This window comes from Peromyscus leucopus, chromosome 8b, assembly GCF_004664715.2.
Source record: "Peromyscus leucopus breed LL Stock chromosome 8b, UCI_PerLeu_2.1, whole genome shotgun sequence".
Classification (NCBI taxonomy): Eukaryota; Metazoa; Chordata; class Mammalia; order Rodentia; family Cricetidae; genus Peromyscus; species Peromyscus leucopus.
In genome coordinates, this window is record NC_051086.1 from 8035039 (window position 1) to 8058423 (window position 23385).

Below are 23385 nucleotides of genomic sequence, written 5' to 3' on the forward strand. Positions count from 1 at the left end.
GGGCTGAACTGGAATGGGATCCTAGTCCTACCCTGCAGGTCCTACCTGCCCTCTCAAGCCTGTAGGCCTGGTTGTGGGATATTGGGAAGTATGTCTCAAGGGTCTTTGGGTATGTGGTGAACCCGTGCTGAAGGTGGTTGTTTGGGATCCTAGCCCCAGTGGGCATTCGTAACTTGTTTTCCTGAAGCAGACAGACCCAGAGTAACTGGGTGCTGATCAGGTGCCTCCACAGGGTTAGAAAGCATCCGTGAGACCCAGCCTGGGTGGACTGTGGAGATGGCCTCAGCATAACCTCTCCTGTTCATACACAGAAAAAAGGTTCAGCCCCTCAAACATGGAGGCCTCAGAGAGGGTTGGCGAACACCCCAACTTAAAAGAGCCGGCAGGGCTGGAGAGATGGCTCAGAGGTTAAGAGAGGTCCTGAGTTCAATTTCGGACAACCACCAGGCTCACAAACATCTACAATGAGATCTGGTGCCCTCTTCTGGTAGACAGGGATACATGCAGAGAGAACGCTGTATACATAATAAATAAATAAAGCCTTAAAAACAACAATAAAACAGGTAGCCTGGGGGAGGGGGCTAGGCATAGCCGCAGAGGCCCAAGCAGGAAGCGATGGGAGTGGCCAGGGCGAGCCCAGAGAGGCCTGGGAACACTCAAGAGGCGGGTGCGTGTGTGTGTGTGTGTGGGGGGGGTAAGGGTAGGCTGCTAGGCAACCGGGTGCCACGCAGCTACAGGAGCCCATGCGTTGCCTTGGCGGAAGTGACGCAATATTGCCAGGCGGCTGTTGCTAGGCGTCGTGATGCGTGTGTTGCGTAGGACAGCGTCAGCTGAGGCGGGAAGCGCGAGCTGGGGCGCCATGGCCGGAGGTGGCGGTGCGCGCCCGGCGCACTGTCGTCTGGTCTCGCGTTCTGGGAGTCCCGGGCTGGAGGTCCCCCCTGCGTCACTGACCATTCCTCGCGCGGAAGCCCGTCCCGCTGGCGGAGGCGAAAGGTCGCGGCGCGCTGCCCTAGACCGGTGCTCGGGAGGCGTCCCTTCCCCTGCAGCTTGGCAGCATCCCTTCCTCAACGTATTCAAACACTTCAGGGTGGATGAGTGGAAACGGTCCAGCAAAGAGGGAGATGTGGCCGTGGTGACGGTACTGCCCCGGGGCCCCCCTGCTCCTGAGCAATCTTCGGGTGGGCACTCTGAGCATCCTCCAGCTTTGCGCTGTGTGCGGCTCCTCTCTCTTTCTAGGACAAGGTCCTGAAGAGCGCCGTGTATCGCATCCGTGGGTCTGTTTCTTCCAGCAACTACATTCAGCTCCCCAGAACCAGCACCCAGTCTCTGGGGCTGACTGGGCGGTACCTGTATGTACTTTTCCGGCCCCTGCCTACCAAGCACTTCGTTATCCACCTGGATGTGTCCACCGAGGTGCTCAGATTGGAAGGAGGGCTGTGAGGTTTTGCTGCTGTTTATTTCCCCCGGAATCTCCATCTAATGGCCTCGCTCTGCCTCACAGGACGGCCAGGTCATCCGTGTGTCTTTCTCCAACCTCTTTAAGGAGTTCAAGTCCTCTGCCACATGGCTTCAGTTCCCCTTTGTCTTCGAGACGAAGACGTCCAGAAGAGGTGGTGACACCTGATTCAGGAGAGACAGCTTGAAAGCCTAGAATGGGATGGTGCAGGCCCGGCTGGGCTTGTGTGTGGCCTTGAGGACTGCTGGGGTCTGGGGCTGAGAGGGTTGCCACTGTGGAAACGGGGACACAAAACGAGCGGTACTGATGTTGCGCCTGTCATGCAGACCTGGCAGGTGTAGCTCCTCCTGACGTCCGCTGGACCTGCCTGCAGCTGGACCTGCATGACATTTTGATGTTCTATCTGAACCGGCACTATGGCCACCTCAAGAGCATCAGGCTGTGTGCCAGCCTATTAGTCAGAAACCTCTACACCAGTGATCTGTGCTTTGACCCCGGTAAGGCCCGCACTTCATGCTCCATCCTCATTCATTAGAAGGCTGGAACCCTCCCCCAGCAGATGAGAGCCATACTCCAAATGGCCTCAGTTCTAGAAGAAGCGTTGGGGTGGGCTGGTGGCCCAGCATACACTGGCAGATGCCTGGTGTTGCATCTTGCCTGGATGGGAAAGGACAGGACAAACTCCCCTTGATCTAGAACAGCCCTGATCATTTTAGCTGTCACTGTCACTGAGGCCCGGCGTGCAAAGCTGCCTGTCAACCCCGTACCTCGAGAAATGGCCTTCCCGGTGCCAAAAGGGGAGAGCTGGCATGACCATTACATCCACGTTCGGTGAGCATTTCTGAACCTCTGGTGGTGAGTGGCCCAGGTAACCTTCAGCCCCACATACTGATTTTGCCTCTGCCTATGTTTGCCACCCATGAGGTTTCCAAGCGATGGCTCAAAAGCGCCTTATGAGCAGGTTGAGAAGAGCTGCCCCCCTCCAGAGGCAGGTAGGCTTGTGGCACTACATGGTGCGCAGGGCTTGCTGGGAACAGGATCGGGGGATCCCGAGACGGGTTCAGTAGTGTGGAGACTGTAGCTGTTGTGGGCCCGGGGCAGCCTGGAGGTAGGCACAGAGAAGGGCCTAGCTGATGGTCATCTGAGCTTCCAGAACCACATCTAAGGTCTGTGCAAGCGGCAGCTGATCCTCAAGCTTTCCAGTTGGGAGGGGAGCTGCAGGGTCTGGGGTAGAATGATGCAGTGTTTGTGGTGTGGTGTCCATAGGAGGGGTGAGGGGGGCACCCCTTCCTGCACCTCTGCTGGCCTCCTGCAGACCCACTCTGGCTCTTTGCTCTGTTGCAGTCTTCTTAGGGCATGTGTCACGGCGCCTGCCTCATCCAGTGGTCTTTGGCAAACCTTTGCTGAGCCGTGGGTCCCCTGTGGCCCAGATCTCTGGTCCCATATTGGTGAGTGCACTTGGGAAGGGCCAGGGAGTGGTGGCCCTAGGGTGCTGATGGCACATGTTCTGCTGCAGCCCTGCCAGGTCCCCTCAGCACCCAGACTCCTTCCAGAGGTCAGCCTGACCTACAAGCATCCAGAGGTCTCCAGTGTCCGTGCCTCCGGCATCCCTGGCCCACGTCCTTCAGCCTGGGACGAGGCCACTGATGCACACGCAGTGGTCAGGGGTAAACATGTACTTGCTGACAAATCGTCTGGGGTGCCCATGGCCCTTGAGGACCTCGGCTCCTGTAAGGTGAGTGCCCATTGGAAGGCATTTGGGCATTGGTGAGATGAGGTGCTGGCATTGGCAGGGTATGGCGTGAGTTCCTCGAATCTCATTTTGCATTTTCTATTTCAGCTCTTTCTCCCAGACCCAGTCCTGAGGCTCAAGGGAGTCATCGGTTTTGGGGGTCACAGCACCCAGTGGGTGAGGTTCTGAGGTCGTTGCCAGGCCTGTTCCCATTGGCTGGCGTGAGGGAGTTTTTGGAAAGGACAGATTCCTAGTCCTGTCTTGGGTCCTTTATTCTCTATGGTCCTCAAGAAGCCCTGCCCTGTTCACATCTACTCATTCCTGTGTGGGCAAGTGGGGGTCAGGTCATGGTGTCCCCTGTTCATTTGGCAAGGTCTGACAGGTAATGGCTGGGTTAAAGGGCTCCCCAAGACCCAATAGCTCTGGGTGACATCTTTTTTTTTTTTTTTAAGATTTATTTATTTATGTATTTTGTGTGTGAGTGCTCTGTCTTCATGCACACTAGAAGAAGGTTCTGATCCCATTACAGATAGATGGTTGTGAGCCACCACGTGGTTGCTGGGAATTGAACTCAGGACCTCTGGAAAAGCAGTCAAGCACTCTTAACTGCTGAGCCATCTCTCCAGCCAGGGTTACATCTTAAAACATATGTGTCCTGCAAGTGCTGGAAGGTCAGAAGAGGGCATTGGACACCCAGGAACTGAGTTATAGAGTCAGTTGTGAGCTGTGATGTGGGAGCTGGGAACCGAACCCTGGCCCTCTGTAAAAGCAACAAGTGCCTTATACGGCTGAGCCTCCAGCCCCATAAAGATTTGTTTCTGTGTATGTGTGTGTGCAAAAGCCCACGGAGATCAGAAAAGGACATCAGATCCCCTGGACAAGAGTTACAGGCAGTTGTGAGTCACCACGTGGGTGCTTGGAACAGAACTTGAGTCTGCAAGAGTAGTAAGCCCCCTTTCCTGCTGAGCTGTCCCTCCTTCCTGCCCACCAAGGACCCTGGGCACTCACCAGGCCTTTCTGGGGAGGATCTCTGAGCCTTTGATCTTTTGCTACCAAGATTGCCAATCTCTTAATGATGAAGGGCCTTAGTTGTCTTTTCCACAAATGCCTGTGATGGGAGGGACAGATGTGTCTCTGGGTGGCCAGATGCCTCTCTCTCGTGTGTGTGTGTGTGTGTGTGTGTGTGTGTGTGTGTGTGTGTGTGTGTTTGCGTGTGTTTGCGCTTGCGCGCGCTCATGTGCCAGCTTCCCCTTCTAAGCAGCCAAGAGGGACTTGGCTGGGTTTCTGTGGGCGACTTTGGTTCTGGCTCTCATGTGCTAGGCCCTGTGGACCAAAGATGGCGAGTCTGTTGTTTACCCCTGCCATGCAGTCATCGTCGTCCTACACGTTGATACTAGACAGCAGAGATTTTTCCTTGGCCACACAGACAAGGTACCTGCCCCCTGGGCCTGGGTGGGGAGAGCTGAACCTGCCGGCTGTATACCCTTCTTCTTTATTATGCTTCCCCAGGTCTCTGCCCTGGCACTTGATGGGAATGATACCCTGCTAGCCTCAGCCCAAGTGCAGCCTCCCAGCATGGTGCGTCTCTGGGACTTCCAGACTGGGGGATGCCTGTCCCTCTTCCGAAGCCCACTGCACACCATCTGCTCCCTCAGGTGCGGCAGCCTTGGGACAGGGCAGCGGCAGTGGGAGTGGGGGGTGCTCAGAGGCTGCTGACCTCATCTTCCACATCCACAGCTTCTCCGGCAGTGGGGCGCTGCTCTGCGGTGTGGGCAAGGACAAGCACGGGAAGACGGTAATGTTAACAGAACTGGTGCAGGAGGTGGGCCTGCCGCTTGGAGAGTGAGCTCCACCCAGCCTCTGCTTTCTAACGCTTCTGTTTATGTTTGTGTCTGTTTATTAAAGTGCTACGCATGCCTTGCTTTAAGATGGGGCTGGAGAAGCCGGGCGGTGGTGGCGCACGCCTTTAATCCCAGCACTCGGGAGGCAGAGCCAGGCGGATCTCTGTGAGTTCGAGGCCAGCCTGGGCTACCAAGTGAGTCCCAGGAAAGGCTCAAAGCTACACAGAGAAACCCTGTCTCGAAAAACCAAAAAAGAAAAAAAAAAAAAGATGGGGCTGGAGAGATGACTCTGGTTAAGAGCACAGGCTGTTTTTCCAGAGCCCCCAGGTTCATTTCCAAATAATCAACATGGTGGCTCACGATTGTCTGGATCCCCAGTCCCAGGGGATCCAATGCCTTCTTCTGGCCTCTATGGGCACTGCTTATACATATATTTAGACAAACACTAAAGTACATAAAATAAAAATAAAATCTTTTTTAAAAAAGAGAGAATCAAGATGGGCTGGGTGGGGTGACACGTTCCTTTTGTTTTGTTTGAGACAGGGTTTCTCTGTAACAGCCCTGGCTATCCTGGAACTTGTGCTGTAGACCTGGCTGGCCTCGAACTCACAGGGATCCTCTTACCGCTCTCTGCCTCTGAGTACTGGGTTTAAAGCCCTAGCCTTGGGGAGGCAGAGGCAGGTGGGCGTGTGTCTAGGCCAGTCTGGTCTACAGAGTGAGCTCCAGGCCAGCTAGGGCTACACACTCTAAATCTGTATTTCAATGTTTAGTGTTGTCAGAGTCGTGGGCAGTCAGCTGCTCTGAAGTGACCCAGTGTTTCAATGTGGACTGCCTCTGAATGCTGGGACTCCCATCCAGGGCCTCCCTCCCACGTTAGACAGTTAATTGCCTTGCCACTGAAATATACCCAGCCTCAGTCAGATGTTTTGTGTACATCTGTAGACAGCTTCAGCTGCACTGTGCAGACTTGACATCCAGGGACAGATTCTGTGTCGGGGGAAAGCCTCTGGCTGTTGAGGGCCTGGGGCCTCAACTAGGCCTTTCAGTTCAGGGCAGGGCCAGGCAAAGATCTCACAGAGCTTATGTCTGCACCTGGAGCTCATTGTGGGTTTGTTGCAGGTGGTGGTGGCCTGGGGCACAGACCAGGTGGGCCTTGGTGGCGAGGTAGCGGTTCTTGCAAAGGTGCACACTGATTTTGATATTCAGAGCTTCCGGATTGCCTTTTTTGATGAAACCAGGTGATGTGGCCAGGCTGTATGGTACTGGGACGGGGTTTGTTGGGCCTTGCGCCCCTCTGTTCCACCTTGCTTACTCCTCCATGCCTACAGGATGGCGTCCTGTGGTAGGGGCAGCGTGCGGCTGTGGCGCCTGCGGGGTGGCGCCCTGCGCTCCTGTGCGGTGGACCTAGGGGAGTACTGTGCGCTGGAGCTCACTGACCTTGCCTTTGCACAGGCCCCGGACGGCCACCGGGCGCCTTCGGCCAGCATACTGTGAGTGCCTGCCTTTGCTGTTGCAGCCCACCCTGTACCTTGAGTACCCTGCCTCACCTGTCGCCTTCCTTGGGCAGCTTTGTGTGTAGCCACAGCGGCCACATTCTGGAGATTGACCACCAGCACATGGCTGTGCATCACATCCGCCGCCTGCTACCCGCACGGCCCTCTGCTGTCCCGCTCACCGAGAAGCAGGACCTCAGCTTAGGTAAGTGGGCCCCCGTCCCCGGGGGAAGTGACGTCACACTGAGGTGCTGACGCCTGCCCTTCCCAGGGTCCGGCATTGCCATCATTAGCCTCGGCGTCTCTACTGCCACGTGTGCCGTGGGCTCTGAGGATGGCTACCTGCGACTCTGGCCCCTGGACTTTTCCTCGGTGCTCCTAGAGGCCGGTGAGACTGCGGATGTCTGTCTGTCCTAGCTTGGGGAGGGCTGGCCCTGGCGCAGGGGAGGTCGGGACCCTCTGTCTCTGGTTTGGCCAACACTGTTCTCGGTCTGGACAGTGAGTTGTGAGGTCGGGGCTGTCCTGAGTCTGCTGTCTGTCACTACAGTGCTGGGTTCACAGGGGCTTTGGGGGCAGTGGCTAGTGGGCGGGATACTCTCAAAACCCTGGTGACCCCGGCAGCAACAGAACAACATGTGGTCTGTGCCTTGGGGACCTCAGTGCCCACAGAGTGTGGTGTGAGCTTTCTTGAGTTGGTTCTGGAACTTGCTGGGTCCCAGAGGCTGCTGACCCATCCTTCCCACAGAGCACGATGGCCCTGTCGGTTCAGTCTCCTTCAGTCCCGATGGCCTGCGTGTGCTGTCCACCACTACCTCAGGCCACCTGGGCTTCCTGGACGTCCCCTCCCGGGAATACACGGTGCTGGCCCGCTCCCACATGGCCCCGGTGCTGGCGCTGTCTACAGAACAGAACCGGGGACAGATGGCCACTGTGTCCCTTGACCACACTGTTCGCATCTGGGATCTGGCTACCCTCCAACAGGTGGGGAGTGGCCAAAGGCAGTCGGGCTAGGGCCAGATGCCACACTGAAAGGCTCTGGGCAGGGGGACCCACAGGGAGTGTGGCCCTTCCAGCCCAGTCTCTGGAACTCGGTGTTAAAATCACATAGGGTACCCTTGCCTCTCGGGTTCTCTGGGCCCCTCCCACCCACCCTTCATGGTGGCCTCCCCCTCCAGCTGTATGACTTCTCGTCCCCTGGTGAAAGCCCTTGTGCCGTCGCTTTCCACCCCACATCGCCAAACTTCTTCTGTGGCTTCAGCAGTGGGGCTGTACGCTCCTTCAGCCTGGAGGACTCTGGAGTCCTGGTAGAACACACGTGAGTGCCCCCAGGGGACCCGGGCTTGCACACCAGCAGTGAGTGTGGAAGCTGAGGAGCTCTGTGGGACCCCGAGTGGGGAAGGACCCTTTGCAGGAAAGCCAGTACCCTGTGAGGCCCATCTTAGCTCCCAGGACCAAGGTCAGTGAGTGTCCCGTGTGTGGTGCAGGCGACACCGAGGGGCCATCACCAGCCTGGTCATCACCCCTGACGGCAGATTCCTGTTCAGCTCCTGCTCTCAGGGCTCCCTGGTCCAGTACAACTGTGCCGTCTCCCGATGCTGCGTCCTACGTGTGGCAGGTCAGGCTCCTAGCCACTCCCACTGGCTCCACGCACTGCGGAAACCTGTCTTAGTTAGCTTCCCATTGCTGTGGTGAAGACCACGACCAAGAGCGACCTGGGGAAGAGGGTTTATTCATGCCACAGCTTACACTCCCTTCAGGGAAGGTGGGACAGGAGATTGAAGGTGGGAACTGAAGCATATGCCATGAAGAACTGCTCACTAGCTTGCTGCCCGTGGCTTGCTCATCCTGCTTTCTCACACAGCCAGGATCACCTGCCCAAAAGTGGCACTGTCAGGATGGGCTGGGCCTTCCTATGTCAGTCAGTAATCAAAGAAATGTTCTGTCGGGCATGGAGGCGCACGCCTTTAATCCCAGCACTCGGGAGGCAGAGGCAGGCAGAGCTCTGTGAGTTCGAGGCCAGCCTGGTCTACAGAGTGAGATCCAGGACAGGCTCAGAGCTACACAGAGAAACCCTGCCTTGAAAAACCAAAGGAAGGAAGGAAGGAAGGAAGGAAGGAAAGAAAGAAGGAAAGAAAATGTCCCCACAGAGGCCAGCCTGGTCTACAGATTGAGATCCAGGACAGGCTCAGAGCTACACAGAGAAACCCTGCCTTGAAAAACCAAAGGAAGGAAGGAAGGAGGAGGGAGGGAGGAGGGAGGGAGGGAGAGGGAAGGAAGGAAGGAAGGAAGGAAGGAAGGAAGGAAGGAAGGAAGGAAGGAAGGAAGGAAGGAAAGAAAGAAAGAAAATGTCCCCACAGATTGGCTTATAGGCAGGCCTGATAGAGGCATGTTCTCAGTTGACGTTCCCTCTTCCCAGATGATCTTTGCTGTTTCGAGTTTACAAAAATATCTAACTAGAGCAGGGCATTGCTTCCACACTCAGGGCCTATGTTATGCCATGTGCCAAGGAGGGGTCTCTGAACCCTCTTTCCAAGCCAAGGGTCAGTAAGGGTCTGTGCCTACTCCGCTGTAGAAGGTGGGCAGCCTGGGCACCAGGAAAGGAGAGACCCGTTAAAAGGGCATCTCTGCCTTTGATGATCCTCCTTGACTTATGCCTGCCTGATCATGGCCTGTGAGAACTGGTGAGCTCAAATGCATGTTTTGTGGAAGCTGTAGAGGGCCAGTGTACGCTGCAGGGGGGATGGGATTAAATGTCTCCCGTCACACCTGCTGACCCACTGCTCTGTGCCGCTGCAGCCAACACGGTATATCAGGATGGCCGCCCCAACCCCAGTGTTCTGGCAGTCAGTGGAGACAGCTGCCGACTGGCCTTTGTGGGCCCCTCTAAGTGCATGGTGACAGTCATGGAGTCAGCCTCCTTGGACGAGGTGAGTGTGGGACCTCCTAGGTCAGGGCTTCTGCCTAGCTAGATGGAGTATAAAGTGATCCAGGGGTAGGTGAGAGACTGCAGTTGCTCAGAAGCAGTCGCAGGCCTATCTACGATGCTAAGGGGTCCTGGGCTCACCATGCTCCAAAAGGTCAGCTTCCTATGTGGGGCTATGCCTGGGTGCCCAGGAGGATGCTCCTGAAGCCGCTTCCCTCCCGGGCTCTGGGTGGTGCCCACTAAACCTGGAGTTGGAGGTTTAGTGGTCACTTGGTCCCCCCAGCTACTACATGTGGACGTCAGCACCCTAAACCTGGCCAGCAGCCACCTGGACTGGGCCGTGGCCGTCTGCTTCAGCCCTGGGGACTCAGGCCATCTGCTGGTGTCCACATCCTCTAACAAGATTGTGGTACTGGATGCTGTGTCGGGACACGCTCTCCGGAAGGTGAGTCATGGGACTGTAGGCAGCCGGCCTGCTGATCCTTCGCTGTTCCTGCAGCCTGGCCCCCAGTGCCCACGGCGCCACCACAAAGGGGCGTCTTTGAGAGAACTGTATTCTAGTTTTCCAGTGTCCGCTCCAGAGCCTGCTCCTCTCTGGCTCTTAGTGAGGATTCGAGTTTGCTGCTGGCAGCCACTGGCCGGACCATTACAGTGTGGGATTATCCAGCACAGGGAAACTCTGGGTGCCAGGTATGTGCTGTGGGCAGCAAGAGGCTGAGGAGCCCCCTGGAGGATCAAGGGAGGGAAGGCAGGGACTGGAAGGATGGAAGGTGATGTGCAGAACCCTCTGCCTGCTGAGGCCAAATGCTACATGGGGATACCTGGGAGCACAGGACCCTGGACATGCTCCGGGTCCACAGGGATGTGATGCTTGCTCTCCCTAGGTATACATTGGCCACTCTGAGCCTGTGCGTGCTGTAGCCTTCACCCCTGATCAGCAGCAGGTCCTCAGCGTGGGGGACGCCATCTTCCTCTGGGATGTCCTGGCCGCCCCTGAGAGGCAAGTGTCTGCCCTTCACCGTGTCTGCGTGGGCCTTCTGCTGGCTGGCCCCTGACACCTTTTCTTCTTCTCAGTGACCCAAGTGAACCTGGGGCCCCCCCAGTCCATGAGGCCGGTGAGTGACCCAGGCTTAGCTGGAGGGTGCAGCAGCGTTAGTTGGTGTGGAGCTGACACTGGGTTGGGTGTCCTCTCCCATGCCTGATGTGTCTGTCCTCACCACAGAGACTGCCTCCCTAACAGACGGATCGGATATGTCCAGCCCTTATACAGTCTTTCTGTCTTCAGGCTCCAGCGCAGGACAGCTGGAGGACCTGGCATCTGGGGCCAGTGGCCTCCCTCGACAGCAAGTGCCCATACCATCTCTGGCATCCCCATCCCCATTGGGTGTCCATGACAGGCCCTTTGAAGGCAGCGCTGGTAATGCTTGGGTCCTGGGCAGGTCTGGGTGTACATGGGCTCCGTGTGTACCTTGGTGCTGATTCTGGAGTGATGTCAGGCCAGGTAGCTGTTTTCTTCTTCTTTTTTTCTTTCAAGACAGGGTCTCACAATAAAGCTCTGTAGACCAGGCTAGCCTCGAACTCACCAAGATCTGCTTGTCAGGATTAAAGGCATGGGCCACCATATCTGGCTGTTTGCCTCTTCTTGTTGACTCTAACCTAGGCACCTTCTCCACATCGGATGAGGAAGGACCCTGTGAGGAAAACCATGGTTCTGAGGCATTCCTTCAGGCCCAGGCGCCGACCCCACCTGTGCTCCTGGAGAGGGAGGCCAGTGGAGTGGGGGATGGTCCTCGGGAGGCTGCAAAGGGCTCTTGGGCACCAGCTGCAGCTCCTTATCACCGCAGCCAGACCGGTAAGCAGGTGGCCCCAGGCAGGGAGGCCTCTGTCAGGGCAGTTTGGGGCTTGTGGTGATCTTTCCTGAAAGATGAATTGAGGTCACCTCCAGGACTCTGGGGATCCTGTGTACCTCCGGTGGGTGGAACACAGCTCTCGGTCTAGCGGGGTTGGGAGGCTTTGTGTCTGGGGAGGGGTCTCAGATGGTAGTGGGCTGTTCCTATGGCCTCCTCCTCCTCCTCTCAGGTGAATGGAGCCTTTGGAGAGTCAAGGCTGGGCTCCCAACCCGTCCGGACTCCTACAAGCACTTCACAGCTCGATATAAGGCCTCTACACGGGTCAAGGTTGGCATCGCACCATACTGCCACTCTAGGGTTTCTGAGAGTCCTCCTCTCTGGTGAATGTGGGCCTCCCAGCCTTCCCTGGGGTCTCTTGGGTCTTGTTCCCAGAGGGGTAGCTCTCACTCCATCCTGCGTCCACACATCCTCCATCCTGCAGCATATATACTCAACCTACTGGTGCTCTGCTGATCCTCCCTCTGTCGCACAGTGCTGCCCCCTCTCTGGCCCCTCCACACTCCAGGATCATCGAGTTGCTAGTTCCTGTGGCTCCATGTGTCCCACCCGTCTCCCTGTTATACCCTGGGTCCCTTACCTGACCACTGTGTATCTCCAGCCAGCTTCCCCGTGTAGTTTTGGGGCCAGCTGTGCTGATGGCCAGCTTTCCGGGTCTGCTTCCTTGTAGAGTGTCTCCTTCCCTCCCGCTGGCAGGGAGCAGCTGCGACTGAAGGCCGTCGTGGGCTACAACGGGAACGGGCGGGCCAACATGGTCTGGCGGCCCAATACAGGTAAGGCTACCATGCCCAGTCTCATCCTCCAGGGCCGGTCCTCCAGAGCAAGTGAACGCTGGATGGCAGTTGAAGCTTCTGGAGTGCACATGGCCCTGGCACATGCCCTCCCTAGTTGTGCCAAGGCCCCATGAGGTCTGACTGCCAGCATTGACAGGGACATGGGCGTTTTCCTTGCCTGCAGGCTTCTTTGCCTACACGTGTGGTCGGCTGGTGGTGGTTGAGGACCTGCATTCCGGCACCCAGCAGCACTGGCTTGGCCATCCCCAGGAGATCTCTACTCTGGCACTCAACCAGGATGGCCAGGTGCATACCCTGCCCATGTCCGTGGGCACAGGGTACACATAGCTTGTTCTAGCTCAGCATGAAGGACACTGTCCCAGCCTCTCCTCCATTCAGCAAGGGCAGGCATACCTGGCTGCCTTCCTCCACTGACCACTCACCTTCCTGCCTGCAGGTCTTGGCCTCTGCCTCCTGCTGTGGCGACACAGCCGCCCGCTGTCAGATCCGAATTTGGGATGTGCCCAAAGGCCTCTGTCAGCACGTCCTTGCCCACCATGACACAGCTGTACAAGCTCTGGCCTTCTCACCAGATGATGAGTTCCTTGTGACACTGGGTAGGTGGGCTTGGGTAGGCAGAGAAAAGGCAGGCTTCTGAGGAGCTAATGGCGGGACAATGCCTGACATCCCCGTCTCGTGTCCTCAGGGGACTATGCTGACCTCACCCTTGCCTTGTGGAGCATGGCCACCTATGAACTCCTGTCATCTACTCGCCTCCCAGAGCCTGTGCATGGTGTGGCCTTCAACCCCTGGGATGCCAATGAGCTCATCTCTGTGGGCACAAGTGCCATTACCTTCTGGCTCCTGCAGCACCATGGGACAGACCCCAGCTTCCAGGTACCAGGCTGCTGGCTGAGGTCTTCCTTCCTCCCTTTCTTTCTTTTTCTTTAAATTTTATTTTATGTGCATTGGTGTTTTGCCTGCATGTATATCTGTGTGAGGGTGTCAGATCCCTTGGAACTGGAATTACAGACAGTTGTGAGCTGCCATGTGGGTGCTGGGAATTGAACCCAGGTCCTCTGGAAGAGCAGCCAGTGCTCTTAACTGCTGAGCCATCTCTCCAAGCCTGAGGTGTTTCATGGGCAACTTTACAGGATGGAGTCTGGTTGCCTCAGGACATCACTGACCCACAGCCACACTTGTGCTCTGTCAGGTACACCGAGAACCAGTCCCTGAGGAACTGGGGACATCCGAGTTGACCTCACTCTGCTATGGGGCCAGCCCCCTGCTCTACTGTGGCTCCAGCTCTGGCCAGGTCTGTGTCTGGGACACTGGCACTGGCCGCTGCTTCCTGGCCTGGGAGGCTGATGAAGGCGAGATTGGTGAGTGCTCAACAACCTCTCTGGCCCTCCAACTGGACTAGCTGTTGCAACCTGGGGGGTGGGCATCTCATACCCATCCTGTCTTCTAGGAGTGCTACTGTGCTCGGGTTCGAGACTGGTCAGTGGAAGTAACACAAGAAGGTTGCGCCTTTGGGCTGTGGGGGTTGTGCCAGAGCTGAGGCGCAAGGGCTCGAGTGCCAGGTGAGCTGCCGTGGGCCTCTGTCCTGTACCATTCCCTTGAGATTTGGCTGCAAAGTCTCAAGTTCTTGATGGATCCTGCAGGCCAGCACTCCTGTAGCAAAGCTCTCAAGTGAAGGCTGCCCTACGGATCTGTCATCAGCTGGGGCCGGCCCTCCTTGAGAATCCACTCCGGCCTAGCAGGGGCCTTGCAGACCAAGGAGATGGGCGTGAAGCCCCTGGGCTCTGTAGGGTCTTGGTTCCTTTACCCATGAGAACACAGCATCCCGGGCTGCTGGGTCTCCCAATCACCTGGTGCACTCAGCTGGCTCGTGTCTCCAGCCTCAAGATTCCCTTCCCCTATTCTTTTAGATCCAGTTCTGTTCTAATGGAGCGTGAGCTGACCCTGGATGGGGCTGTTGTGAGTGCCAGCTTTGACAGTGGCATGGACATGGGTGTAGTGGGCACCACAGCTGGCACACTCTGGTACATCAGCTGGACAGAGGGCACTAGCACCCGCCTCATCAGTGGCCACAGGAGCAAGGTGAGCTTGCTGGGCTATTAAGGAAGAGAGGATTTCACCCCAGACAAGGCAGGCTAGGGCAGCAAGCCCATTTACGACCCTCCTCTTCGCCCTAATCGTCCTGTCTTCAGCTCATAGTGATACTTAGGGAGACTCAAGATGGCCAGGCATCGGATCTGTGTGCTGGGGGCCTGGCTGGCTCTGCAGTGTTTCTAGGTCCTTGCTAGTGGTTCTCTGTTTTACTTTCCTTTCTTGTAACTTGTTAAAGGCCCCACATCACCTGCTTAGCACTTGCCGTAGGCTCCTCTCTTGACATCATCAGGGTCCTACTGTGGACTCCAGGTGGCTGGAGGCTCCAGCAGGTTCTGGCTGGATCTGCTCAGATGCAGTTGGAACTGATCTGGGTGTTTCAGGTGTGGTCAGATCTAGGGCCAGGCCAGTCAGTTGATGGGAGTGTCTGGATTTCTTCGTGCCTGACAGTCACGTGACAGACCCTGCGTGTGGCCTGTATCAGGCTCCCGTCACTGTCCATTAGCCCTCCAGGTTCGTCCAGGCTGTGTGTCATGCTCCTGTCTTTCCTGTGCCAGTCTCCTGTTGTTCCAATACCCAGCATGCTCTCCCTCCCACAAGTTTGGGTCTTGAGCCCTTGAGCTGTGTTGGCCGTCCTGACTGCTTTCCGGCACTAAGGGTTGATAGGAGTTCCAGGCCATGATAAGAACCTCATGAGCCCACTGTTGGGTCAGCTGAATGGAGCTGGAGATGGGACCCAGGCCCCCTGAGCACCCCCTAACCCTGAATTTTCTCCAGAAGTCACGTATCAGTTTACACTGAATTTCATTGCTTCCTGGCATCTGTGCCACCTTCCTCCAAAGATCCAATTCTCAGTGGTGCCCACAAGATACATATCTGTTTTCTCCATCAAGACATTCAACAGCCTGAAGAAAACAAAGCCATAAAGCCACTCATGTCACGGGCACTGGAGACAGTGCCTGCTGGAGACACGTGGTCACGTTATATATTTTAGGTTCTGTCAATGTTTCCCATGGGTTTCCAAGTCCCACCTACTGATGGGGTCATCCCCAAGTCTAGGGGAATAACATGCACCTTCACATGGAGGGGGTGGGTCAAGTAGACTTGGGCAGAAGACAGATGTTCCTATGTGGGCAGCCTGGTGCTGGAGACCAGGGTAGGAAAGGCCCATCTGGGCATCCCCTCAGCCATACTGGGTCCCACAGGTAAACGAGGTGGTCTTCAGCCCCAGCGAGTCTCACTGTGCCACTTGTGGCGAGGATGGGAGCGTGAGGGTATGGTCTTTGGCCAGCATGGAGCTGGTGATCCAGTTCCAAGTGCTGAACCAGGTAGGTGGGGAGTTCTGGGGGGATTAGCATGCGCTCAAAGCAGAACCCAGGTCATGTGCTGTGCTCCCACGGGCTGAAGCGGGTTCCTTGTCACCTCCCTGGGGAAAATGCTGATTTTTCCCCACCATGGGACACTAGAGCTGTCTCTGCCTTGCGTGGACCCCCCCATCCTGTGGACGCCCAGAGCAGCAGCAGGTGGTGGCAGGCTACAGTGATGGCACACTTCGAGTCTTCAGCATCTCTCGTACTGCAATGGAGCTCAAGATGCACCCGCACCGGACTGCTCTGACAGCCATTGCCTTCTCCACTGATGGTAAGGAGATGGCGCCACAGAGGGATGTGCCAACTGCATCTGGCCCACATCACACTTCAGGGTCTAGGCTCGGCTCACAGCGTGGCAACATAGTCTCCATCTGGCACAGGTCAGACCATCCTATCTGGAGACAAGGATGGGCTTGTGGCTATAAGCCGCCCCTGTACAGGAATGACCTTCCGAGTACTCAGTGACCACCGGGGTGCCCCCATCTCTGCTATCCAGAGCACAAGCAAAGAGGTAAGGCAACCTCAGGTGACGCTGGAAAGAGGTCTGGGGTGCTGTGGGCAGTCGGCAGGTTCTCACATCCCTCATTTCTCCCAGTATGAAGACCTAGGGGTAGAGGGTGGAGAACTGTGGCTGGCCGCGAGCGGGGACCAGCGGGTCAGCATCTGGGCCTCTGACTGGCTCCGGGACCGCTGTGAGCTCCTGGAGTGGTTGAGCTTCCCTGCACCTGCCACCTCAGAGGTGAGAGTTCCAGGGGCGTGTGGGTGGGGCTTGGGGCCTGCACGCTCAACACAGCACCCTGTTTCTCACAGGCTCTGGGCCTCCTGCCCCCGTCTCTTGCTGCCTTCTGCCCTTGGGACAGGGCGACACTGGTGTGCGTGGGCCTTGGCGCACATGAAGAGGTGTTCTTCTACAGCCTCCGCCAGAAGCAGGTTTGTGCGCTCATGACGGATGCTGCATTGTAGGTGGGCATCGCTTCCAGGGCTATTCATCGCAGGGCCATAAGGTCATGGAGCCTGGCAGTGTCCCTAGCAGGAGTCCCCAACGTCACGCTGTCTGCTGTCTTCCTACAGGTAGTGCAGAAGACACCGCTGCCCTTCTTTGCCATGTCCCTGAGCCTGTCCCCAGGGGCCCAGCTCATGGTGGTTGGCTTTGCTGGTGAGTGCTGGTAGACACGCTTGTGCTGTTTTGGGGGATGGCAAACTGGCTCACCCACTCTTCCCCTCTGTGCCTTGGGGCTCCCTCTCTCTGAAGAGTGTGGAGTCATAGACCCAAAGAGGGCCTAAGCTCAAAGGCAAGGTGCAAGTTACCAGCTGCAGCACCTGAACTCCAGCAAATACGGCAGCTTTGATGGCCTTCGGCCATAGCAGGGGTGGGGATATGGAGATTGATCATGGCCTTGACTCCACTCAGCAAGGTTCCCTGGTGCCAGCACTGCGTCAGGCCGGGGGCACGAGAGGATTGGGCATCCCTCTGGATGCTGCCTGGCCCTCACCTTGTCATCTACCCACAGAATGCATGCTGAGGCTCCTAGACTGTGTGTCAGGGACTGCCCAGGACTTTGAAGGCCATGATGACTCAGTACACCTGTGTAGGTTCACCCCGTCTGGCAAACTGCTCTTCACAGCTGCTCACAATGAGATCCTGGTGTGGGAAGTCGCCAGCCCCTGAACTATTGCTAGGATCATAGGCAGAAAAGCCAGGCTGTGGATTGCTGTATGCTGAGCCAGGATGGCTGGGACAGGCTCCGGGACTGCACTGTCTTGAATGTGGGTGACCTGAACAGCTTTAAGGAGGCTGAGGGTATGGCAATGTCTTAGAATGTGTGAAGACATGGATTTGATCCCCAGAATCACTCCCCGCCACACACACACAGAAGACTTAGTGTACTGGGAAGGTTTTTCCGCACAAGGTTGTTTTATTGTTTTTATTTTGTACAGTTTAAATAAATAAAAGCTGGCATTTGTTCTATTGATACATTGTTTTATTATTGCCCCATAAGTTGCATCTCTGCATCACTTCTGTTCTGCCCTCAGCCTTTGCCCCTACCGCAGTCCTGCCCTTTGTCCAGCCTTGCTCACCACTGGCCTGTCCACCAGAGAGACTTGCAGGGTCCAAGAGCACTGGCTGTACAATCTGCAGTGTTAGGAGCACCCGTGTGGCGGCGCCGACGCGTAGCTCAGCCTGCTGTTGCGCGGGCGGGACCGGAAGTTTGGATGAGGGCGGGATTGAAGACAGGAAGTGTGGGGGCTTGAGCGGGGTGAAGGAGAGGGTTGGGGTTGGGGTTGGGTCTAGTTTGGTCCGTTTTGGGCCGGGGGGTGGGGGTGGGCTTGGGGTGCTGCTGCGGGCGGTAGCCATGCGGCGCGACGTGCGCATCCTGCTGCTAGGCGAGGGTAAGCGCTGGGGCCGAGGGCAGACGGGTAGGGTCGGCGTGACCTCGACGGTGCTCCTGACTACTGTTCCCTCTACATGCGCAGCCCAGGTGGGGAAGACTTCTCTGATCCTGTCGCTGGTCGGCGAGGAGTTTCCCGAAGAGGTGCGCCAGCTAGACTGGACACTCGGGGCGGATGCGAGGCTCGGGGCGGCTGGACTCCGCAGTCAATCCCAACCCACCTGTTGCAGGTCCCTGCCCGCGCGGAGGAGATAACCATCCCCGCCGATGTCACCCCGGAGAAGGTGCCCACCCACATCGTGGATTACTCAGGTATTTCCAAGTGCTGCCCCCAGCCGGTGTGTATTGGGCTTTCAGCCGATCTGCACCGAGCCCAACAGCCTCTCCGCATCGGGTTCTCTTTCCCTCTAGAAGCGGAGCAGACAGAAGAGGAGCTTCAGGAGGAGATCCACAAGGTGCGGTGCATCTTGAGGGCCCATGGGTACTGAGCCCGATTTATCGGTCCCAACTTGCTGCCACCTAGTCTTAATCGGCTTCCTCTTCTGTGGAGCTGGATTAAGGTGACAGACAGGCTGTGCTTGACCCTGATAATTCTGCTGTGACCTTCAGGACTGAACGTTGTTTGCATTCCCGAATCACAGTTTTGTGGGAACCAGGACCGATCTTGTGCCTCCGTTAGTGCTTAGGGAGAGAAGGGCCCTCTCTCCTTTGCTCCTTCCCAGGGTCTAGGGGAGCAGATCCATGTGTCCTTCACTGCTTCTCCTTAAACACTATATTCTCTTTCCCCAGTACCATGGCTCTGTACTCCAGTCTACTGCCCTGGCTCCCCCGGCTGTGGTGGGTGCCATCTTAATTAGGAGTTACCATGCTCCTGAATGCAGTCCTTCAGCCTCTGTGCCTCCTAGCTTTTGTCCACAGCATCCTTGCTGCTTGTTCTGAACTAGAAAGTGAGATTCTGGTCAAGACTGTACCCTGCACGTGGTGGGTCTGTCATAAGCACTTAGGGCAAGGATGTGCTTTCTAGAGCCATGGTGCTCCGAGTCTGGTGTCTCTTAGGGAGTGCTGGCTGGCAGGGAGAGGATTGTTTGGTAAAGGTGGGCGTCCCAGTCTTCAGAGCCCCAGCCCATCCTGCTGGGAGCACCTGGGCAGTGCTGGAGTGAGCCGTGCAGTTTATAGTGAGCAGGCAGCCTCTGGTCACCCTGTGCCCTTCTTTCCCTTAGGCAAATGTGGTGTGTATGGTGTACGATGTGTCTGAAGAAGCCACCATTGAGAAGGTGAGCAAGAGGGGAGCTCCTTGTCCATTCTCGGCCCCTGCTGCTAGTGCCTGGCTTAGCTGGCCGTTGGCCTGGGCAGTACACAATGGCTCTTGATCCTCAGTCCTCATTCCCAGCCTCTTCTCTGTTGAGCTTTTCAGGATGCCCCATACCTCTGAGCTAGGGACCCCAGCCTGCATGGGGAGATTGTAGCTGCTAGGGTCCGACCAGTCCCTAGCTGTCATCCGCAGTCTCCCACCAGCTTCATGCGCAGGACCACGGTTGGCTTCCAACGCTCCTCCACTCCTAAAGCTTGTTCAGCCCCAGGCAGGGGAGCGTGGGCTGTGAGCACGTGTGCATTCTTCCCTCACACTTGGACTTTGTCTTTCAGATCCGAACCAAGTGGATCCCCCTGGTGAATGGCAGGACTTCGACAGGGCCCAGGTGACCAGCAGGGCCACAGCTAGGGGGACTAGACCCCACCTGCTCCCCATCCCTGGTGATCACGGCCTCTCTCCCAGGTTGCCCATCATCCTGGTAGGCAATAAGTCAGACCTGCGACCAGGGAGTACCATGGAGGCTGTGCTACCCATCATGAGCCAGTTTCCTGAGATAGAGACCTGTGTAGAGGTGAGCGGGGAGTTTGAGAAGGGCAGTGTTAAGGCCCTGCAGCAGCTCCCTGTATCGGACTTGGATCCCTCCTTGATTCTGTCCTCGCCCTTGTCCAGTGTTCAGCCAAGCACTTGAGGAATATCTCAGAACTGTTCTACTATGCCCAGAAGGCTGTTCTGCACCCCACCGCCCCCCTTTACGACCCTGAGACCAAACAGGTGAGCAGTGGGTGAGGGCCACACACTTACTTCCCCAAGACTGACCCCAAGTTCTGTGTGGAGTGTTGAATAAGGAGAGCAAATGCAGGGGAGCCCTGGCGGGGTGAACAGGGAAAGGGCCACTTGGTGTTGTGTTCCCACAGCTAAGACCTGCGTGCGCCCAGGCTCTCACACGCATCTTCAGGCTCTCAGACCAGGACCTAGACCACGCGCTCAGTGATGAGGAGCTCAATGCCTTCCAGGTGTGGTCCTGCCCCAAGACCCTGGCCGCCCTCATACGAGAGTAATCACGGGAGGGGGGCAGCTGACTGATCTGAAGCGCTTTCTTACCGGAGGCAGAAGTCCTGCTTTGGCCATCCCCTGGCCCCACAGGCCCTAGATGATGTGAAGAGGGTCGTGTACAAGAATGTGGCAGGTGGTGTACAGGACAACCGGCTGACCCTAGAAGGTGAGGCAGACATCATCTTGTGCCCTTATGTGTGGGGAGTGGCTGGGCTGAGCGCTAGCCCTCTACCCTTTCCCAGGTTTCCTCTTCCTGAACACACTCTTCATCCAACGCGGCCGGCATGAGACCACATGGACCATCCTGCGGCGCTTTGGTTACAGTGACTCACTGGAGCTGACGTCCGACTACCTCTGCCCACCGTGAGTTGCAAGTGGGTGGGCAGTGGGGCTTATATCTTGGGGTGGGTCCTGCTCACTGGGCCGGTCTGGGAAGGGGGGCGGCGGGGACGGGGGGGGGGGGGGGGAGGCGCTCAGCACTGGCTTCCTATTGGATCCGCCTTGATCTTGTGACCTGGGGACTCCAGCTTGGCCTCTCAACACACACTTATAGCCACTCCCCTTGCCTAGCCCCAACCATGTGACCAGAGGGTTCTGTTGGGAGTGCCTGACTGCCCAGGCAGGTCCTGCACTGTGAAAGTTGAAGTGTACTACACTGCCTCTGGCATTTCCACAGGCTCCATGTGCCCCCTGGCTGCAGCACAGAGCTCAACCACCGTGGCTACCAGTTTGTGCAGCGGGTGTTTGAGAAGCACGACCAGGTGAGCACCGCTACCTCACCTGCCCCTCGACACACCCCAAACACATGTCACCATAGCCCCTCTGCCTGCAGGACCATGATGGCGCCCTCTCACCCGCGGAGCTCCAGAATCTCTTCAGCGTGTTCTCAGGGGCTCCCTGGGGCCCTGAACTCTCACACACCGTCCCCACTCAGGCTGGCCGGCTGCCCTTGCATGGATATCTTTGCCAGTGGACGTAAGTACAGCCTGTGTCTGTCTGTCTGTCTATGCCTACCCCCCCCCCCCCCCCCCCCCCCCCCCCCCCGCCTTACTCTCTCTAGCACTGTGCCTTCCTTTACCCCCAGCCTGGTGACCTACCTAGATGTCCAGCACTGCCTTGCACACCTTGGCTACCTGGGCTACCCCACCCTCTGTGAGCAGGACTCCCAAGCACAGGCCATCACAGGTGGGTAACCACTTTTTTGGTCCCTGGGCCCAGCGCCTCCTCAGTAGCCAACCCCCTCACGTGAGCTCTTTACAGTTACCCGTGAGAAGAGGCTAGACCAGGAGAAAGGGCAGACACAGCGCAATGTCCTCATGTGTAAGGTGTTGGGAGCCCGAGGAGTGGGCAAGTCGGCCTTCTTACAAGCCTTCCTGGGCCACAGCCTGAGGGTGAGACCTGCGGCAGTCCCCGCCTCTACCTGGGAACTCAAGGGGCAGGAGAGGTACCATGGGTGCCACTCCGGAGCCAGCAAATCAAGGCTTCTTTCTTCCTGTCGTCCACACAGGAAGACAGGGAACTCCCTGAGAAGCCCCCCATGCACACCATCAATACAGTGCGGGTCAGCGGACAGGAGAAGTACCTGATTGTGAGTGAGGGGCTGTGCAGCAGCCTGTCTTAGAGGGTGGACCTGCGACACTCCATGTTCCCATTCTTCCTCCTAATAGAGCTGTCCCAGGGTGGCCCTTGGGGACCCAAGCCTTGGGGAGGTCGCTAAGGCTATTGTTTGTCCCAGCTGTGTGAAGTGAGTGCTGATAGCCTGCTGGACACCTCTCTGGACACCACCTGTGACGTCGCCTGCTTAATGTTTGATAGCAGTGACCCCAAGACCTTTGTACACTGTGCTACCATCTACAAGGCAAGTCCTGACCTAGGATCCTGGAAGGGGCTACTAGCCATAGGCTCGCTAGCTCGACCAGCAAGCTTAGCTCTCCCATGTGTCTTTGCTGGCAGCGCCATTACATGGACGGGCAGACCCCCTGCCTCTTCATCTCCTCCAAAGCTGATCTCCCGGAAGGTGTGGCTTCACCGGGCCTGTCACCAGCTGAGTTCTGCCGTAGGCACCGGCTGCCTGCCCCCGCCTCATTCTCCTGCTTGGGACCAGCGCAGCCCAGCACAGCTGTCTTTACCCAACTTGCTACCATGGCCACCTTCCCGTGGGTATACCTAACCCAGCCTTAGTGTGGGGTGGCTGTCCCCGGGCTTAGTCTGTCATCTGGGTACAAAGGCGTCAGAGCTGCGGGGCGGCCCCGGTGCCTCAGAGAGCTGTGGCGGTGTCCTCCTTGGGCCTGGCCTCTGACTGCTTGGGACTCGGGTGTTCAGCAGTGAGCTTTTAGCACATGCCTTGCACATCCGTCTCTCCACAGACACCTGGTGCACACAGAGCTGCACCCCACCTCCTTTTGGCTTCGGGGAATGCTGGTGGCTGTTGGGACTGCGGTGGCTGCTGTCCTTAGCTTCTCACTGTACAGGGTCCTAGTGAAGAGCCGATGATGAAGGACCGATGAGCCTCTCGTGACCAAGGCACCGCACACTGTGGTGCCTTGTGGGGCCCACACAGCAGGGGAATGTGGGCTTTCAGTTTGGTGGTGTAATGGCTGTGTGGCTACAGGGTCCCCGGGATTGATGTGGGGTACCTGCTCAGGGACTTTGTCTAAAACCGTGGCTTCAGAAACCTCTTGTTCCATAACAGGGCTGTGTTTTGCCCTGTCCTGTTGGGACTGAGGGTCCAGGTGGCAGGGGTGAGGCCTTAGATGGAGTATTGTGTTAGGGGCTGGGCTGTGGGTACAGAAGCCAGGGACCAGGACCAGGAGTTCTCAGGGTGCTTCCTGGTTCTACATGGCCAGTAGGCATGTGGGGGGACAAGAGGTGGTGGTCAAATCGAGGAGGGACCTGACAGTCACAGAGTTCCCACCTATCTTTACCCGCACTGGACCAGCTGCTGAGCAAGTGGAATTGGGTTCCCTGATTAAACTTCACTTGTCTTTTCCATCTCTTGGATATTGGTCTCTCAAGACGGCTCT

The 23385-nt window shown here is 57.1% G+C and overlaps 2 protein-coding genes across 3 annotated transcripts; both read left to right on the plus strand.

Annotated features, from left to right (window-relative positions):
- The first annotated feature begins 830 nt into the window (after nucleotides 1–830).
- Nucleotides 831–17580, plus strand: Wdr90 (WD repeat domain 90). 2 transcript variants are annotated; one of them, XM_037200840.1, is made up of 41 exons: nucleotides 831–1138; nucleotides 1237–1413; nucleotides 1502–1610; nucleotides 1783–1953; nucleotides 2173–2287; nucleotides 2381–2448; nucleotides 2801–2904; nucleotides 2973–3191; nucleotides 3297–3365; nucleotides 4509–4619; nucleotides 4698–4843; nucleotides 4926–4983; nucleotides 6149–6267; nucleotides 6358–6519; nucleotides 6597–6727; nucleotides 6794–6910; nucleotides 7268–7503; nucleotides 7698–7837; nucleotides 8007–8137; nucleotides 9319–9449; nucleotides 9729–9890; nucleotides 10007–10135; nucleotides 10330–10445; nucleotides 10520–10560; nucleotides 10668–10862; nucleotides 11106–11297; nucleotides 11525–11622; nucleotides 12023–12125; nucleotides 12310–12431; nucleotides 12583–12742; nucleotides 12832–13022; nucleotides 13339–13507; nucleotides 13597–13708; nucleotides 14057–14228; nucleotides 15443–15565; nucleotides 15704–15878; nucleotides 15988–16118; nucleotides 16203–16346; nucleotides 16418–16537; nucleotides 16679–16763; nucleotides 17119–17580. In XM_037200840.1, exons 1-41 carry the CDS (start codon nucleotides 860–862, stop codon nucleotides 17274–17276), a joined length of 5691 nt encoding a protein of 1896 aa, XP_037056735.1. In that variant the 5' UTR covers nucleotides 831–859; the 3' UTR covers nucleotides 17277–17580. The 2 variants fall into 2 exon arrangements, with proteins under 2 accessions (XP_037056735.1, XP_028710456.1); XM_028854623.2 differs by having other exon boundaries at nucleotides 860–1138; nucleotides 10731–10862; nucleotides 17119–17276.
- A 320-nt stretch (nucleotides 17581–17900) lies between these two features.
- Nucleotides 17901–23362, plus strand: Rhot2 (ras homolog family member T2). Its single transcript, XM_028854552.2, has 19 exons — nucleotides 17901–17998; nucleotides 18083–18141; nucleotides 18228–18309; nucleotides 18409–18452; nucleotides 19218–19271; nucleotides 19642–19694; nucleotides 19772–19880; nucleotides 19979–20080; nucleotides 20224–20322; nucleotides 20420–20528; nucleotides 20605–20725; nucleotides 21039–21123; nucleotides 21195–21337; nucleotides 21447–21547; nucleotides 21623–21753; nucleotides 21870–21950; nucleotides 22098–22220; nucleotides 22316–22518; nucleotides 22729–23362. The coding sequence occupies exons 1-19, from the start codon at nucleotides 17962–17964 to the stop codon at nucleotides 22853–22855; spliced, it is 1863 nt and encodes a 620-aa protein (XP_028710385.1). The 5' UTR covers nucleotides 17901–17961; the 3' UTR covers nucleotides 22856–23362.
- Nucleotides 23363–23385: the final 23 nt, after the last annotated feature.

Excerpts from the sequence above, each read along its gene's own strand:
- Rhot2 (XM_028854552.2), top strand. The coding sequence starts at position 17,962 with ATGCGGCGCGACGTGCGCATCCTGCTGCTAGGCGAGG. Across the intron at positions 20,726-21,038 it reads TCCGACTACCTCTGCCCACC|GCTCCATGTGCCCCCTGGCT; the intron begins GTGAGTTGCAAG and ends GCATTTCCACAG. Across the intron at positions 21,548-21,622 it reads CCAAGCACAGGCCATCACAG|TTACCCGTGAGAAGAGGCTA; the intron begins GTGGGTAACCAC and ends AGCTCTTTACAG.
- Wdr90 (XM_037200840.1), top strand. The coding sequence starts at position 860 with ATGGCCGGAGGTGGCGGTGCGCGCCCGGCGCACTGTCGTCTGGTCTCG. Across the intron at positions 6,520-6,596 it reads GCGCCTTCGGCCAGCATACT|CTTTGTGTGTAGCCACAGCG; the intron begins GTGAGTGCCTGC and ends TTCCTTGGGCAG. Across the intron at positions 11,298-11,524 it reads TTATCACCGCAGCCAGACCG|GTGAATGGAGCCTTTGGAGA; the intron begins GTAAGCAGGTGG and ends TCCTCCTCTCAG.